This window comes from Anolis sagrei, chromosome 1 (genome assembly GCF_037176765.1).
Source record: "Anolis sagrei isolate rAnoSag1 chromosome 1, rAnoSag1.mat, whole genome shotgun sequence".
Classification (NCBI taxonomy): Eukaryota; Metazoa; Chordata; class Lepidosauria; order Squamata; family Dactyloidae; genus Anolis; species Anolis sagrei.
Window position 1 is genome coordinate 78,598,841 of NC_090021.1, and position 17,638 is coordinate 78,616,478.

At 42.7% G+C, this 17,638-nt stretch overlaps 1 protein-coding gene across 4 annotated transcripts; it reads right to left on the minus strand.

Moving 5' to 3' along the window:
* Positions 1-4,274: 4,274 nt before the first annotated feature.
* Positions 4,275-12,589, minus strand: ABRACL (ABRA C-terminal like). Of its 4 annotated transcripts, none has more exons than XM_060753465.2 (4): positions 12,149-12,236; positions 11,084-11,166; positions 6,896-6,962; positions 4,275-4,662 (listed from the first exon to the last, which is right to left on the minus strand). In XM_060753465.2, the coding sequence occupies exons 3-4, from the start codon at positions 6,954-6,956 to the stop codon at positions 4,478-4,480; spliced, it is 246 nt and encodes an 81-aa protein (XP_060609448.2). In that variant the 5' UTR covers positions 6,957-6,962; positions 11,084-11,166; positions 12,149-12,236; the 3' UTR covers positions 4,275-4,477. The 4 variants fall into 4 exon arrangements, with proteins under 4 accessions (XP_060609448.2, XP_060609449.2, XP_060609446.2 ...); XM_060753466.2 differs by having other exon boundaries at positions 11,084-11,155; positions 12,149-12,233; XM_060753463.2 differs by lacking the exon at positions 11,084-11,166 and having other exon boundaries at positions 12,149-12,589.
* Positions 12,590-17,638: the final 5,049 nt, after the last annotated feature.

Genomic DNA, 17,638 nt, shown 5'->3' on the forward strand with positions numbered 1-17,638 from the left:
CACTAGGTTGAACTGTCTGTTGTGATGCTTATGGTAGTCAGCAACCATACCCAACTACTAACTAAGGCTGAATCTACACTGCCATATATCTCAGGATCTGAACCCAGATAACAATAATAAAAATAATAATAATAATCTTTCTTTATATCCCCCTACTATCTCCCAAAAGGGACTCAGGCAGCTTACAAGACATTCCAATACATATATAACATACTCCAATACAGTATATAACGATACATGCATATAAAACATATAACATAAAAATTATAAAACAACCAATATCAACACATAAAATAAGTGTCAACCTAATATGAGCCCATTTCAGACTACCCAAGGCCAAAAGCCTGCTTTAAAATCCATGTTGTTAGGCTGGATCGGAAAGATTCAAGGATGGGGGCTAAGATTACCTGCTTATCCCAGAATATCTGGCAGTGTAGACTCATATAATCCTGTTCGAAGCAGATAATCTGGGATCAGATCCTGGGATATATGGCAGTGTAAATCCAGCCTTAACCTCTGCTTCTTTCCCAGTGGTTGGTAGGCTTCTCTTCTACACAGCAAGGGTCATAATGGGAAATGGTTAGCCCTCTCTTGCACATTTCACCTGTCAATATGACATTATGATCTACGGGGAACCACTTTATAACCTCCAACCACATGATCAGTCTAATACAACAGGCTTGATGAGTGATGGCAATGGGAATTGTAGTCCAACACACGTGGAATGTACTATTTCAGATCAACACCAACTGTGCATCGTGAGATTGTTGTTGTCATGTCTAACCTGTTTGGGCACTAACAACTCTAAGCAAAATAATGAATGTTAAATGTACACTATTTTATATGAATGGAACTGTTCTGATAACAGCTCTTGTCTATAAGGTATTATAATTATGAGGCATATTTATACATGCATAATATTTAGTAACAGGCTGCTAGTGAATCCTGGGGCCCATTCACAATGCATCAGCTATTCCATTTTAATTGCCATGGCTCCATTCTATGGGATCCTGAAGTTTGTAGTTTGGTGGGGCACTACAGGCTGAGAATTCTAAATGCCCTACCCTAAACTGCAAATCCTCAGATTCCATAGGAAGGAACCAGGACAATCAAAGTGGAATAATAGTGCTATAACTGTAGAGGTACAGCCTCTGTTCTATCTGTACAGAGACAACAGAATATGGGGCAGAAGCATGGCCTATATCACTTCATACTACATTTGATGCTCTGCTCTGTAATATAACATTATAATGCCCTCAAGGGGCCCTTCCAGACAGACTCTCTATCCCAGGATCTGATCCCAGGTTTTCTTCTTATCCCAGATTATCTGGTAGTGTGGACTCATATAATTCAGTTTAAAGCAGAAAACCTGGGATCAGATCCTGGGATATAGGGCCTGTCTGGAAGGGCCCAAGGAGAATATTAGCACAGTAGGGATAAAGTTGTATGGTCTAAATATCTTAAAGGCACCAGATCCCATTTGATTGTGGAAGCTGCTCTGGTTAGTATGCCAATGCATACCAGGTGATGTAGGCTGTATTTCATGGGAAGGAACTGGCAAAACCACCTCTTGCATAAGAAAATCCTATGAAATCCATAGTCAACAGGCAACTTGATGGCACATACACATGTAGGCATAAAGCGGAACTACAAAAATGTTGAACTAGTTTGTTGAGTTTAACAGGAATAATTTACATAGGATAATGTCCAAAGAAAGTAGCACTACCCATATTCCCAAATGTACTGCATTCTCTGAAGTGGCACAGTGTAACTCCATTGTGCTGCATGCGTCAATACCTTAAAACAACCTTTACTAATCAAAACATTTTTATTTTCTATCATCGCCTTACTCTTCAAAGCAATATTCTTCAAAGGAAGCAAACTGCATTTCCATCTGCTTGTGTGAATCAGCCTTGGGAGAGCAAACATGAGTTTCTGGTCCCCACCCACCACCAAAAAAACAAACAAAACAAAACATGAATTTCCAGTATTCAATTGCAGCATTCCAGTCATCAAAGAAAAATCCCAGTGTTGCTCAGACTTGTAAGTGTTTTATTGTAGATTAAAAATGTATCCTTTTTTAAGTCAAATTCTGCAGGTGCAAATGTACAAAATCTTTTGAGTCAAAACTATTTTTTACACAGAATAAGATAAATGAAAATGATTTTCAGATTTGTATTTATTTACTAAGGAAACAGCTTAATTTTAAGGTTCTCTTCAAGCTTTTACAGAAGACTGATACAGAGGCAAAATAGAAAAGCAGGATAAATGCAAGGATATTAATGAGCTGGAATGTGTCCAGAGGAAGGCAAACAAAATGGTAAAAGGTCTGGAAACCAAGTCTTACAAGAAATAGGAGCATTTTAACATCCCTTTAATAGCCATGGCTCATTGCTGTACAATCATGGGAGATGTAGTTTTGACATTCTCTGCTAAACAGCACTGCTGCCTCATGAAACTGCAAATCCCAAGATTCCAAAACACTGAACCATGGCAGTTAAAGTAGTGTCAAGCTGCATTAAAATCATAGAATCATAGTGTTGATGGGAAGCATCCCACCAGAGTGGAAATCATCAGCAGACTAAAAGCCAAATCTAAGGCCACAGCAACATATGTTATAGAACTCCAATATGCTGATGATAACGTATGTGCACATTCAGAAGAAGACCTACAATCCACTCTAAACATCTTTGCAGAAGCATACAAGAAGCTCGGTCTCACATTGAACATCGAGAAAACTAAAGTGCTCCTCCAAGAGTCACCATGCAATCCCTCTGCAATGCCAGAAATACAGCTTAATGGTGTAACGTTGGAAAATGTTGACCATTTCCACTACCTTGGCAGCCACCTCTCTACAAAAGTCAACATTGACACTGAAATACAACACCGCCTGAGCTCTGCAAGTGCAGCATTTTTCCAAATGAAGCAGAGAGTGATTGAGGATCAGGAAATTCGTAGCAAGACCAAGATGCTTGTTTAGAAAGCTATTGTCATCCTAACCCTGCTATATGCATGCAAAACGTGGACTGTCCACAGATGTCACACTCCAACTCCTGGACCAATTCCATCAACATTGTCTCCAAAAAAATCCTGCAAATCTCTTGGGAAAACAAATTTCAGCGTGCTGGAAGAAGCAAAGACCACCAGCATTGAAGTGATGCTCCTTTGCCATCAACTCCACTGGACTGGCCACATTGTCTGAATGCCCGATCACCATCTCCCAAAGCAGTTACTATACTCCCAACTCAAGAACGGGAAACATAATGTTAGTAGACAGGAAAAGAGATTTAAAGATGGGCTTAAAGCCAACCTTTAAAACTGTAGCATAGACACTGAGAACTGAGAAGCCCTAGCCCTTGAGAGCTCCAACTGGAGGTCAGCTGTGAGCAGCAGTGCTGCAGAATTTGAAGAGGCACAAATGGAAGGCAAAAGTGAGAAACGTGCCAAGAAGAAGGCATGTCAAGCCAACAGTGACCAAGACCACCTTCCACCTGGAAACTGATGCCCTCACTGCAGGAGAACATGCAGATCAATAGGGTTCCACAGCCACCTACAGACCCACTGCCAAGACACTACACTTGGAGACCATCATCCTCAGACTACGAGGGATCACCTAAGTAAGTAAGTTTTGACATTATCAGCTAAAGAAGACTGGTGCCTCATGAAACTACAAATCCCAAGATTCCAAAGCATTGAACCATGGCAGTTAAAGTAGTGTCAAGCTGCATTAGAATCATAGTATCACAGAGTTTAAAGAGACCTCATGGACCATCCAGTCCAACTCCGTCAAGAAGCAGGAAAATTGCATTAATTCTACAGTGCAGATACAGCCTTAGAAGGACAATCGTCCCAATGCTTCAGTCATGCAAAATGAAAGAGATTTGGTGCTAATTTTGTTCTCCTGGCCACACTCTTGAGAAACCTTAGATCTTTGTACCCTACCACAACTTCTCTGAAGTGTTGCCATGCAAAAAGAGATTAAATGTATCAAACCGTTGTGCGTTTTTGAAGCTTCACATGTGAGGTTTCTATTAAATATCAAGTTTCAAGATACACTCTTTCCTTTGTTCTGTTTTATGTCTTCATTTTGCCTGGAGCGATTGTTACTAGAAGAGAAATAAAAGCAAGAAAAAGACGCACTCATGCTTACAGCAATAAATGCAGTCATCTGATTTTGAGAAACTGCAAGCATAACAAAAAGTATAAGGAAACTCGTATTTTTCATCATTAGCAACAAGTCAGACTGGTTTAAAATGCATTTCCTGAGACCAAAATAAGGTTGTTATATCATTTTATTGTGAGCAATTCACAAAATAATTCTTAAAAGATTTCCCAAAGAAAACCATTTCATTTTTGTTAGAAAGATAGGAAAATACACCTTCATGCAAACATGCATTGGTCTGATAGAACTTTGTATAGTCTTTGAGCTGGCCGGGGGGAACAATAATGTTATGGAGCTAAGGAGATTCTACATGAATTAATTCTGCAATAACAATATATCAACATTGTCATGAACTCCTTGCAAAAGGAGTTCTCCAGGATAACTAACGATCTTCCTCCGTTTTGCAGCTTTCAGAGTCCCCACTAAAGCTTCAAAAAGGTTGGCACACTTTTCATCAGCAAAGAGTACTCCAAACTTCACACTCAACATCCCATCAGGATCTAGGCAAAAGAAAGGATTTCAACAGTCACAAACTAATATTTTGGTTCCAATAGGCATTTGGAAATGAGTGGAGACTTTGCATGTTTCCTGCTAAGCTCATTCTAAAAATATGTTTTTAAAAATTAATTTTTGTTACCAGTTTTCAAATTTTGAATTAACTGCTTTCATTCCATGTTCCTGATTGTTATAAACCAACTTATGAACTGAGTTCATGTGAAATATCACTGACACATGCTGCATATCAGCACTTATTCATCTGGAATCATATTATGCATTAATATCAAAATTCAACACCTGTCAGGTCCAATTCAGATCAGCCCTATCCATTGACAGATATCTACCAAGAAGGGATCAGAAAACTGATAGTGTTGCCTCAGATAAGAATTTTACCTGTTTAAGATTTTGCTTCACTCCCTAAGTTTCTAGTGATGTTAAATGAGACACTGAAAATCAGTCTCACCTGGGGCCCTTCCACACAGCCCTATATCCCAGAATATCAAGGCAGAAAATCCCACAATATCTGCTTGGAACTGGATTATCTGAATCCATACTCAGATAATGTGGGATTTTCTGCCCTGATATTCTGGAATATAGGGCTGTGCGGAAGGGCACCCAGATATCTAATGCAGCATTTGTGTTGTTCACGTTCCCTTGGTAATGTTGCCTGTCCCTTTCCTTTAGATGCCTATACTATGGCTGGATCTACACTGCCCTATACCCCAGGATCTGATCCCAGGGCCCTTCCAGACAGGCCTTATGTCCCAGGATCTGATCCCAGGTTTTCTGCTTTAAACTGAATTATATGAGTCCCCACTGGCAGATAATCTGGGATAAACAGTAAACCTGGGATCACATCCTGGGATATAGGGCCTGTCTTAAAGGGCTCCCAGATTATCTGCTTATCCCAGAATACCTGGCAGTGTAGACTCATATAATCCAATTCAAAAATGATAATCTGAGACCTGATCCTTGGATATAGGGAAGTGTAGATCCAGCCTATATTTCCAAATGTTCTAACAAAGTTTAAAATTTCTGTAATACAAGGAATTTGGAGTATGAAGGACAATTTTGTCTGGCATGGGACATAGAAAAAGGTCTGCCAGATCAGGAGATTTCAAGGCCAAAACCTAAGGCTGGATCTACATTGCCATATAATCCAGATTTTCAAAGCAGACAATACATATTATCTACTTTGGAGTGGATTATATGAGGCTGGGTGCACACTGCGATATAAAAACCAGATTATCTGCTTTGAATGGGATTCTATAGCAATGTATACTCATAATCCAGTTCAAAGCAGATATGGATTGTTTGATTTGATAATCTGGATTATATGGAAGTGCAGATACAGCCTCATATAATCCAGTTCAAAACAGATAATCAGGATTTTATATGGCAGTATAGGGCCCCATCTACACTGGATTATATGAGGTTGGGGCTACACTGCCGCATAAGATCCAGATGAGACCTAACAGCATTGAAAATTTGCCATATATGTATTCTGTAATCTGCTCTGAGACCCCTCAAGTAGATAGAGCAGAATATAAATAATGTATATTATTATTATTATTATTATTATTATTATTATTATTATTATTATTATAGACCTAGGGGATGACCTCTTGTGATATCCTAGGTAACTGACTCTGGTGATGTTATTAATCATGATACGTTTACTATCAACCATAGCTGCACAGAATATAGTGTTCAAATGTAAATATTAACAAAATATATATGCACACATCTTTCAAATAAAAATGATATTCAAATAAGAAATGCCAATTTTAAATGAGGAGAGAGATAGTGTGTGTGTGTGCAAGTATGCATGCCAGTAAGGTAACACTCTCACCCTTCTTCCTGTGAGGATTGGAGAAAAAAAAGTGCAAGCCCTAAGATCTAGGATCAGTCTCTGAGTTCCAGCAACCCTGATGATGTTATAGATATACAATACTCATTTTAATGAATGGGTTAAGAAAAACCTTCACATTTCTGCAGCTAGATCACAAACTACCATTTACTGCAAATAAACTGGTTCCAGACCTATTTCTATCTATATTGGAAGCAGTGTGTTTGAATGTTTTCTCAGTTTGCAGAGTACTTGTTGGCTAATTCATACTAGTACTAGCAAAGTGAATTGGGCAACTCACAATTGTAATCACACAATAGGCTTGAATTTTCTTCCATGAGACAGGATCTCTACTTTTTTTCAACTGTTAATTGTTAAGTGCTTACTTTTGGTCCCCAGTCGTTGAATCTCTTCCACTAAAAGGTTGATTTCATGTTCAACATTCATTGTTGCCTGCAAATGAATTGAATGAATACATTAATTGAATTAAGTTATAACTTATTCCATTTAGTTCTCTTTCGTGTCTACATCACACCAATTGGTTGTTAAAGAAGCATCCATTTTACACATCAATAAGAAAAGTGTGGTGCCACATGATATTGTAGTGTCTCTAGGATTGGTGTCACTCCTATACCATACCAGATTACAATAGTGTGGTTAAAATACAAGACAAAGTCACATATAATCTAGTTAATTAGTTAAAATTGATTGATCTTTCCAGCAAGTATCTCCCATACACACACACACACACACACACACACACACACTGAGATGTTGAGTGTATCCACACAACACAGTTATGACAAGGTTTTTGTGAGTATTCCAGGCTGTATGGATATGTTCCAGAAACATTCTCTCCTGACATTTCACCCGCATCTATAGCAGGCATCCTCAGAAGTTGAAGGGTCTGTTGGAAACTAGGCAAGTAAGGTTTATTTATATGTGGAATGTCCAGGGTGGAAGAAAGAACTCTTGTCTGCTTGAGGCAAGTGTGAAAGTTGGAAATCACCACCTTAATTAGCATTTAATGGCCTTGCAGCTTCAAAGCCTGGCTGGTTGCTGTCTGGAGGAATCCTTTGTTGGGTGGTGTTAGCTTGCCTGATTGATTCTTTTCTGGAATTCCCCTGCTTTTTGAGTGTTGCTCTTTATTTATTCTCCTGATTTTAGAGTTGTCCATGGTAGGGTTTCAACCCCCACCCCTCGAATGTTTTCTTTTCGGGCTATGGGCCTGGTGGTAGGTGTACAAATCCGCTCTCTTCTTATTGCGAGTGCAAGAGTTAAAAGATCAGAGATGAAGCAGGCCTGTTCACATGAACGTTGGCCCTGATGCTGAATGCATCTTTCCATATAAGTAACTACTGGGCTGCTGTGAGTTTTCCAGGCTGTATGACAATGTTCAAGAAGCATTCTCTTCTGACATTTCATCCACATATATGGCTGGCATCCTCAGAGGTTGTGAGGTCTGCTGAAAACTAGGCAAGTCAAGTTTATATATCTGTGGAATGCCCAAGGTGGGAGAAAGACCTCTTGCCTGTTTGAGGCAAGTGTGAATGTTGCAATTGTCCAGCTTGCATTCACTAGCCTTGCAACAAGGAAATCAGAAGACGCTTACTTCTTGGGAGGAGAGCAATGTCCAGTCTCGATAAAATAGTAAAGAGTAGAGACATCAGACTGGCAACAAAGATCCGCCTAGTCAAAGCCATGGTATTCCCTGTAGTCACCTACGGATGTGAGAGCTGGACCTTAGGGAAGGCTGAGCGAAGGAAGATCGATGCTTTTGAGCTGTGGTGCTGGAGGAAAGTTCTGAGAGTGCCTTGGACTGCGAGAAGATCCAACCAGTCCATCCTCCAGGAAATAAAGCCCGACTGCTCACTGGAGGGAAAGATACTAGAGACAAAGTTGAAGTACTTTGGCCACATCATGAGGAGACAGGAAAGCCTAGAGAAGACAATTATGCTGGGGAAAGTGGAAGGCAAAAGGAAGAGGGGCCGACCAAGGGCAAGATGGATGGATGGCATCCTTGAAGTGACTGGACTGACCTTGAAGGAGCTGGGGGTGGTGACGGCCGACAGGGAGCTCTGGCGTGGGCTGGTCCATGAGGTCACGAAGAGTCGGAGACGACTGAACGAATGAACAACAACAACAGCCTTGCAACTTCAAAGCCTGGCTGCTTCCTGCCTGGGGAATCCTTTATTGGAAAGGGTTAGCTGGCCCTGATTGATTGTCTGGAATCCCTCTGTTTTTCTAGTGTTGCTCTTGATTTACTGACCTGATTTTAGAGTTTTTTTAATACTGGTTGCTTCTGGAACATGGCCATACAGTCCAGAAAACTCACAGCAACCCAGTGATTCTGGCCACGAAAGCCTTCAACAACACATTAAGGAACTACTGCCAAGCTGGCAGATACAGGTGTTTTTCCATAAAATTTCCCAAATCGCAATTTACTTTATGTGAAAAGAAGGTGAATGGCTATACTTTGATAATTGCATTCTGTGTTTTGTAAGTATCCCAAATAAGGTAATGTGTTGCTGCAAAGAGAAGGAACTGCAGAGTGATGAGTAACTTCCTTCCTGGTGGTTGTACAGACACACGCAGCCTCATTTGGTCTTCTGTGTTGCAGACAATGCAAGGAGCTTCCTGAAAGCCATGGTCTGTTTGCACTGGTTTGTTTGCATGTTCCTTCCCACAAGAGATCCATCTTTCCCCTGTTTCAGTCCTTCTAGCAGGAGTGACAAAACAGTTTTTGTGTTCTGTCAAGAACTCCCACACACCACACGTTTTTCCTTGCACCCGAACAAGAGAGAGAAAAGAGAATAGAGACAAGGCGGGAGGAAATGAGTGGCTAGGACAGCAATGCACATGGCAGGGTCTGTCTACACTAGAGAATGAATGCAGTTTGACACCTTTTTATCTGCCGTGGATTAATGCCACGGGATCATGGGGGCTGTAGTTTGGTGAGGCGGCACCACTCTTTGTCAGAAAAGCCCAAACGATCTTATAAATTTACAACTCCAACAACTCCATAGCCTTGTGGCAAAGCAGTTAAAATGGTGCCAAACTACATTCATTCTACGGTGTAGATAATCTCTCAGAAAGACAATCTTAGGCAGGATGTGTGACACTGAGTCCTGGAAGTGGAGGAAATGGGGAGGGAAGAGATGGAAATAGAGAAAGACCAACTAGTGGCCTGGAGACAATTGCAGGGGCAGAGAAAAGCTCAGAGCAAGATGAGAAAAGCCCAATGTCTGCCCTGGCAAGACAGCCTGCCTGACCTCCAGCTTGCATACCACTATCCACATGTGTGTTTGGAAGGAGGAAGTCCCATTGTTTTCCCTCAGACTTTGAATCCAATAAACAGGCTTAGGCTTAAAGGGAATCCCTGGCAGCGACCTAACATTATTTTTTGCTGCTAGGGCAAGGAGATCAGGCAGATTATTACTTTACATGAAGCCATAAAGGGAAGCTGTGACCCTGGAGTCTGCCTGAGACAAACTTCCTCACCAGCCTCTAGGAGGGGCAAGGGATGCCACATCTCGCCCTGGTCCATTCTCATCATTAGGAGTAAATTGTCATAATTTTAAAGGTCTGCAGAATAATGAGGTTTATCTAATTTACGGAATGGACATAGATCTAGGAATGGGGGCAGAAGGGGCTTGACCCTCCCCTCCCCCTCCTACGATCTGGAAGATTTGGGCCATCCAGACTTCTGTGCAGCTCAGCCTCCTTGGGAATTATCAGCCAGACATGAACCAGATAAGCAGGCAATGACAAATGTAGAGACAGTAAGCTGTAAAGGCACCAGATCCCGCCTAATCTTGGAAGTGAAGCAGGAAAAGCCTAGATTGGTACTTGGATCACTAAGGAATATCAGGTGCTTTAGGCTATATTTCAGAGCAGTGGTTCCCAACCTGTGGTCTATGGACCACCAGTGGTGCACAAATGAAAATATGGTCCATAGCCTCATCATTACTACATCATTGCCTTGAAACCACATGGCAATGAGAGCAACAGGTGTCGCAAAATCCTCTTATAGTGCCAAAGCAACAGGGATGTCAGAAGGGGAGAGGCTGACTATCCACAAAAGATTACTACTACCACATTAGCTCTATATTAAATATGGTTTGGGTGAGTAGATGGCAATGACTGGATGGCATATGTTCTGTATCAGAAACTTGAGCTGATGTGGTCTATCCACTGCAATTTTCTGAATCACCCCAAATAACCAAACTAAATCTAATGTTGACCAAAAACTAATTTGTAACCCTTTTGGTACTAATATTTGAGAGTGGTCCCTGGTCAAAGTGGTTCCTTGTCAAATAGTAACTGAGCAAAGTGATTCCTGGTCAAGTAGTGCCTAGTCAAAATGGTCTCTGGTCAAAATGGTCCCTGGTCAAAGTGGTGCCTTGTCAAGTAGTGCCTGGTCAAAGTGGTCCCTGTTGAAAGTAGTCCCTGGTCAAGTAGTGCCTGGTCAAAGTGGTGCCTGCTCAAAGTGGTACCTGTTCAAAATGGTCCCTGGTCAAGTACTGCCTGGTCAAAGTGGTGCCTGGTCAAAGTGGTCCCTGTTCAAGTAGTACCTGGTCAAAAAGAGGTTGGGAACCGCTGTTTCAGAGTCTGGAACTGCCACAACCGCTCCAAGGGTTCCACACCTAAGAAAACCCTATGAAATTAATGGGGTTGTCATAAACCGACAGGCGACTTGAAGGCACATACACACACCCGCTGCCATCTGTCCTGTGCGCACATCTTGTGCCCATGAAAAACTGCTATTTTAAGATGCTGTGCTGATAGTGGGGAGGGAAAGTCATTTGTCCTCCCCCTGCAATGAGTTGGAACTAAGGAAAAGTAGAGAAAACCTTGAGGGTGACACTTGCAGGGAGTTTCTCCACCTTGAATTCCATTTTTGGGAGTGGGGGAGAGATATAGATTCAATCCATCCATCCACCGCTTTCCTGGCCCTGAAGAAGAGGGAAGTGCAGCAAGGCGCTACCTGTTACCTGCTTCTGTGGCAGGCATGACCTGCTGAAATCCCTTTTCCACACCGCAAAGGTAGGGGAGCTGTTTCCACTTGCCAGCCCTCAAACAGTTCCGGAGTTCCTTCCGGTGGCTCACCTTCCCTCTTGCGACACATGGACGCCGGTAGAATGAATGCCATTTCACACACCACGTTAACTTCCACGACTCAACGGTCTGGGATGATGGGGATTGTAGTTTGGCAAGGTCTTTAGCCTTCTCTGCCAGAGTGCTGGTGCCTCGCCAACCTACAAAGCCCAGGATTCCATAGCATTGAGCCGTGGGCAGTGAAAGTGGTGTGAAATTGCATTCATTCCACAGTGTAGTAGAAGCACTCGCTCTCTCTCTTTCGGTCTCCTTTTGGAGAGGGAGGAGAAGGAGAGAGTAAGGCACTTCCTACCCCAGGCAAAGCCCCGGCTTTCTGGCTCCAAGGTGGAGGTGGAGGAGCAACAGGGCGGCATCCTTTGGAGAGGCGCCTCCTCGCCGGTCTCCCTTCTCCTTCCTCTTTTCCTTGAGGAGCCAAGGCTTTGCAAAGCCAGGCAAGGCGCGCACGCCAAACCCGGGCGCGCCCCCGCCGCCCGCCCGCCCTCCTGCCCGCCTGCCTGCCTGCCCCAACCCTCGTGCCTCACCTTCTCCTCTCCCTGGTCACCTTCTCGTGCTTGGGATCGGCGCGCGGAGGAATGCGCCAGGAGGAAGTGAGCCTCGGAGGGAGCGCAGCAAAGAGGCGGAAAGGCGCTCCCCTCCCCTCCGAAAAGGTCGCGAGGAACCGGCTCCTGGGTGCCGCCCACATCAATGGGAAGAGCGAGGGGAGGAGAGGGGGCTTCGGCGGCGCAGGGGTCTGGGTCGCAACCGGCCTCTGGTTGGGCAGCGCTGGGGTGGGCATGGGCTGGCGCGTAGGCCCTTCTGCCTCCCTGCGCCAGCCTCGTGCTCCCGCCTGCGGGAACCTTTCCACTCACACACACACACCCACGCGGGCCTCCAAAACTTTGAGCTCCCGGGACTTTCCAACAGGCAGAGCCGTTGTGAGTCACCCAGGGGAAGCCATTCGTGCGGCAACCGGCAAGACACGCGTGTTCCACCGCGGGTGGTTTTCTACACACAGGGCACGTAGTCTAGGTGCCGCAGAAGAGAGCCGAGCAAGCACAGGCTTCCGTTTGGAACAATCCTAGAATCCTCGAGGTGGAAGGGAACCCAGAGGACATCCAGTCCAACCCCCTGCCATGTTGGAACGTAATCAAAGCAGTGCCAACAGATGGCCATCCGGCCTCTGCTTTAAAACCTCCAGAAAATGACATCATTTACAATTGCTGTTCCAGGGGAGAATGGGGGGAGGGCAGGGGTGATGGGTGATACATAACTAAGGAATGTATAAAATGTCATTTAAGGAATATTTACTTTTGGAATAATGTATACTGCTACATGCCTTCCTCCTCCATCCTCCATCTTTTTGGCGTAAGGATGTGGTGGACATGGTGTCCTTCTGCCAAGAGATCAGGGAAAATTAGGAAGGCCTGAGGTTAGCACCCAGGGGGCCACATCCGGCTCTTGGGCCTTAGTATGCACATGCCTGGTCCAATAGCTCATATCATTGCATGTTTAGATGGGATTTCTTTTCTGTATTCTGTAGAATATATATTCTGGAGATTTTGAAGCAGAGACTGGCTATATCTGCTTTTTGGGTATATATTCCATATAGTCTCCTCTGAAGCAGAGGTGTCAAACAGGGATGTATTATTGCCCCAACCTTATTTTCCATCTTCATTGCTATGATACTTCATCTTCTTGATGGGAAGCTTCCTACCGGAATGGAAGTTATCTATTGGACAGATGGTAAGCTATTTAACCTCAGCAGACTGAAAGCCAAAACCAAGGTCACAACAGCATCTGTTACAAAACTCCAATATGCTGATGATAACATAGTTTTGGCACATTCAGAAGAAGCCACTCTAAACACTTTTGCAGAAACATACCAGAATCTCAGCCTCTCATTGAAAACCAAAGTGCTCCTCCAGCAGTCACCAACCAATATAATAATAATAATAATAATAATAATTAAAAAAACTTTATTTATATACCGCTCTATCTCCCCGAGGAGGACTCAGAGCAGTTTCCAAGTAACATCACCGAAACATACAAAGTAAACAGCATAACATAAAATTAACAAAACAACATAAACACAAAATTATCACAATAACACATGTATATTAAAAATAATCCTGCCCATTCAGAACAATTAAAAAGACAGGCCAAGGCTAGTGCAAACTCAAAATATGAGGGGACTGGGAATTAAGTACAGTGCTATAACAATCCCTCTGCAATGCCAGAAATACAACTTAATGGTGTAACATTAGAAAATGTTGACCATTTCCACTACCTTGGCAGCCACCTCTCCACAAAAGTCAAACTGAAATATAACGCTGCCTGAGCTCTGCAAGTTCAGCATTTTTTCAAATGAAACAGAGAGTGTTTGAGGATCAGGACATCCACAGGGATACCAAGGTGCTTGTTAATAAAGCTATTGTCCTCCCAACCCTGTTATATGCCTGCAAAACGTGGACTGTCTACAGACATCACCCTCAAATCCTAGAACGATTCCAACAGCGTTGCCTCCAAAATTCCTGCAAATCTCTTGGGAAGACAGGCAGACAAATGTGAGTGTGCTGGAAGAAGTAAAGACTATTAGCATTGAAGCGATGCTCCTATGCCATCAACTCCATTGGACTAGCCACGTTGTCCAAATGCTCGATCACCATCTCCCAAAACAGTTACTATCACCCCAATTCAAGAATGGAAAGCGGAATGTTGGTGGACAGGAAAAGAGATTTAAAGATGGGCATAAAGCTAACCTTAAAAACTGTGGCATAGACACTGACAACTGGGAAGCCCTAGCCCTCAAGTGCTCTAGCTGAAAGTCAGCTGTGACCAGCAGTGCTGTGGAATTTGAAGAGGCACAAATGGAGGGTGAAAGGGAGAAATGTGCCAAGAGGAAGGCACATCAAGCCATCCCTGACTGGGACTGCCTTCCATTTGGAAACTGATGTCCTCACTGTGGAAGAACATGTGGGTCAAGAATAGGGTTCCATAGTAACATATCCTGTACCAAGGCACTGCACCTGGAAGGCCATCATACTCGGACAATGAGTATCATACTCGCCTAAGTAAGTAAGGATATATATGATTTTGGGATATATATATAGAATATATACCCCAAAGACATATACATCCAACCTCTTCTTAAAAACCTCCAGAGAAGGAGACTCCACTACACTCGGAGGAATATTTTTTTACTGCAACTTGAATCCATTGCGCCCTGCTTGCCATGTCCAGCAATTGGTGGTGGTTAGTACACAGAAGGCTTGGCAGGATCATGACCAGTAGGATGGTGATGCTGCAGAAGGTATGGAAGGGGTTAATCTCAGTCCTGGGTTTTAAAGGTCAGAGTAATCTGTCTGTAAGAACTCATGGGCAGCTACAATTTGGGGAGGATGCAGCTGTGATTAACTGCGTAAGAAGAGCTAGTATAGGGATTGCTCTCTGGGAGTAAAATATTTGCCATAATAGGCCATAGAGGCTGGTGGTTGTTCCTCTGGGTTGGTGGATTGTTGGTATCCTGACCTGTTTAGTGAACCTTGTACCTTGAAGAACCTTGAACCCTGGTGAGCATCTTGTTGGTGAACCCTGTTGCCTTTGTATAGTGTTGTGAACCTTGATGTACCTTGAACATTCATGTACATTGAACTACACATTTGGATCACCCTTGAACTTTAGACTCTCTGGCTTAACCTTTGGAATGATGACTATGTTTTGGTTAATCAGTGAACTCTTGGCATTTGGCTCACAGATTGCAACCTTGACTACAGTGTACTCTTGAACTGGCGTTTGTAGTACACTCTAAGTCTTTTCTTTATACCTGCAGCTGTGTGCTATCTATGTTTTAAACTTGGACAGTGAAACAGCCAAATGAGTACATGCTGCTTTAAGTAAATAGTTTTGACACAAGGCGGGTGTTTGTCTTGGTTAATCTCTGCCTGCATACTGGCAGAGCCCTGGATCCTGATGCTGCTCTAGTCTGCAGAGCAGCACAATACAAGCTTGCCCCTTCTTCAGTATGATGTCCTTTTAAAAACACATGGTGATCATGTCCTTTCTTTTCTCCAACCTAAACATACCCAGTGCCTTAAGGTGTTCCTCATAAGACTCAGCTTCCAAACCTTTGAACATTTTGGTTGTGCTTCTCTGGACATATTCTAGCTTGTGAGTATCCTTCCTCAATTGTGGTGTCCAGAACTGGACACAGTATTCCAGGTGAGATGACAATAACAAAATCGAGGGACACTATTACTTCCCTTGATCAAGACACTAGAATCTTATTGATGCAGCCTAGAATCATATTGGCCTTTCTATCTGCCACATTACACTGTTGAGTCATGTTCAGCTTGTGATTTACTAAGACTCCTGCATCCCTTTTACATGTATAGGTATCTCCCATCCTATAATCTCTGTATTTCATTTTTAATGCCATTCTCCCTGTTGAAATTCATTTTGTTATTTTTGGCCCAGCTCTCTAAACTGCTAAGGTAATTATGATCCTGTCCTCTAGGGTATTAGCTATTCCTCCCAATTTGGTCTTATTTGCAAATGTGATGAGTATGTATTCTATTCCGTCATCCAGGTCATTGATAAAGATGTTGAATAGCACTGGGCCCTGGACAGAATGCAACTGGTTATTTCTCTCCAGTAAAATGAAGGAGGAGCCATTGGTAAGCACCTTTTGAGTCCAGACAGCCAGTACCCAAGCCACCTAACAGAAGCATTGTCTAGCCCACATTTTATTAGCTTCTTTCTGAGAATGTCACAGAAAACCATGTTAAAGGCCTTACTGAAATCAAGATATGCTACACCTACAGCATTCCCTTTATCTACCAAGTTTGTAACTCTTATCAGAAAAAGAGATGAGGTTCATCTGACATGACTTGCTTTTGAGAAACCTGTGTTGATTATAGTATTCCTTTCTAAGTGCTTACAGGTTGTCTGTCTAATTATCTGCTCCAGATTTTTTCCTAGTATTGATGTCAGGCTGACTGGGCAATAATTGTTTGGGTCTTCTTCTCTCACCCCTTTTTTTTAAAGATGGGGAAAACATTTGTTTTCTTTCAGTTAGCTGGGACTTCTATTCACCAGGAAATCTTCATGAAGTTTAGCAGTGGTTCTGAGATTATTTCTTCTTTTAATACCTTTGGATGTAATTCATCTAGCCCTGGAAACCTGCATTCATTTTGAGCAGCCAGATATTTCTATTCTGTGCTTCATTTTCCCTTACTGCTTTGTCTACTCCAGTGTCCCCAAGTTTAGTACTGTTTACCTGTGTGCCTTCAAGTTGTTTCCAATCTATAGCAAGCCTAAAGTGAACTTGTCACAGGGGTTTCTTGACAAGATTTGATGAGGTTTACCATCACCTTTCTCTGAAGTTGAGAGTATGCAACTTGTCCAAGGTTATCAAGTGGGTTTCCATGGCCACACAGGGATTCATCCTGTGTTGCAGAATCCCCCCATTTGGCAAAGAATGAGATTCTTGAAGTTAAGCAGGCTATCTATTAGATGAACAGATACAATTGAACTCCCATCAAAAACAAAAATAGGGCTGAATAGTGTGAAAGTAATTCCAGTGCATCTTTCAATATTAGATATGAGCAACACTGGCAGCTAAGGTTTTGTTATACCATGTTTTAACATGTATTTTAAGAGTGGAATGTTAAATGGCCAGTCTGGGTGTCCTATCAAGATTTCTAATGCCACATTCAGCCATTTAAGATCATTTCCATGGTGCACATCAGCTATTTTGCCCTTTGATGAATAGTTTCTTTAGTTGGCCTATCTTTATTAGACAGAGTGGGAATAAGGATCATACAGTTCTTTAGATAGTACACTGCACCTCCCTCACCTTTGGGGATGCTAACCTTTGGGAGATCCCATCCAACATCTGATGAGCTGTGTGGTTCATAGCCCTATAAGATGTATGTATACTCATTTTACCAAAAAAAATTTCTGTCTCACTCTATATTCACCAGAGCTTAGGACAGTGTACAAGGAAAATCAATGCATCTCATCCAAAGATTCTA

Coding starts and splice junctions, on each gene's coding strand:
- ABRACL (XM_060753463.2), bottom strand. CDS start 6,956: ATGAATGTTGAACATGAAATCAACCTTTTAGTGGAAGAGATTCAACGA. Junction 4,663..6,895: donor TCAACGACTGGGGACCAAAA/GTAAGCACTTAA, acceptor TCTTTTGCCTAG/ATCCTGATGGGATGTTGAGT.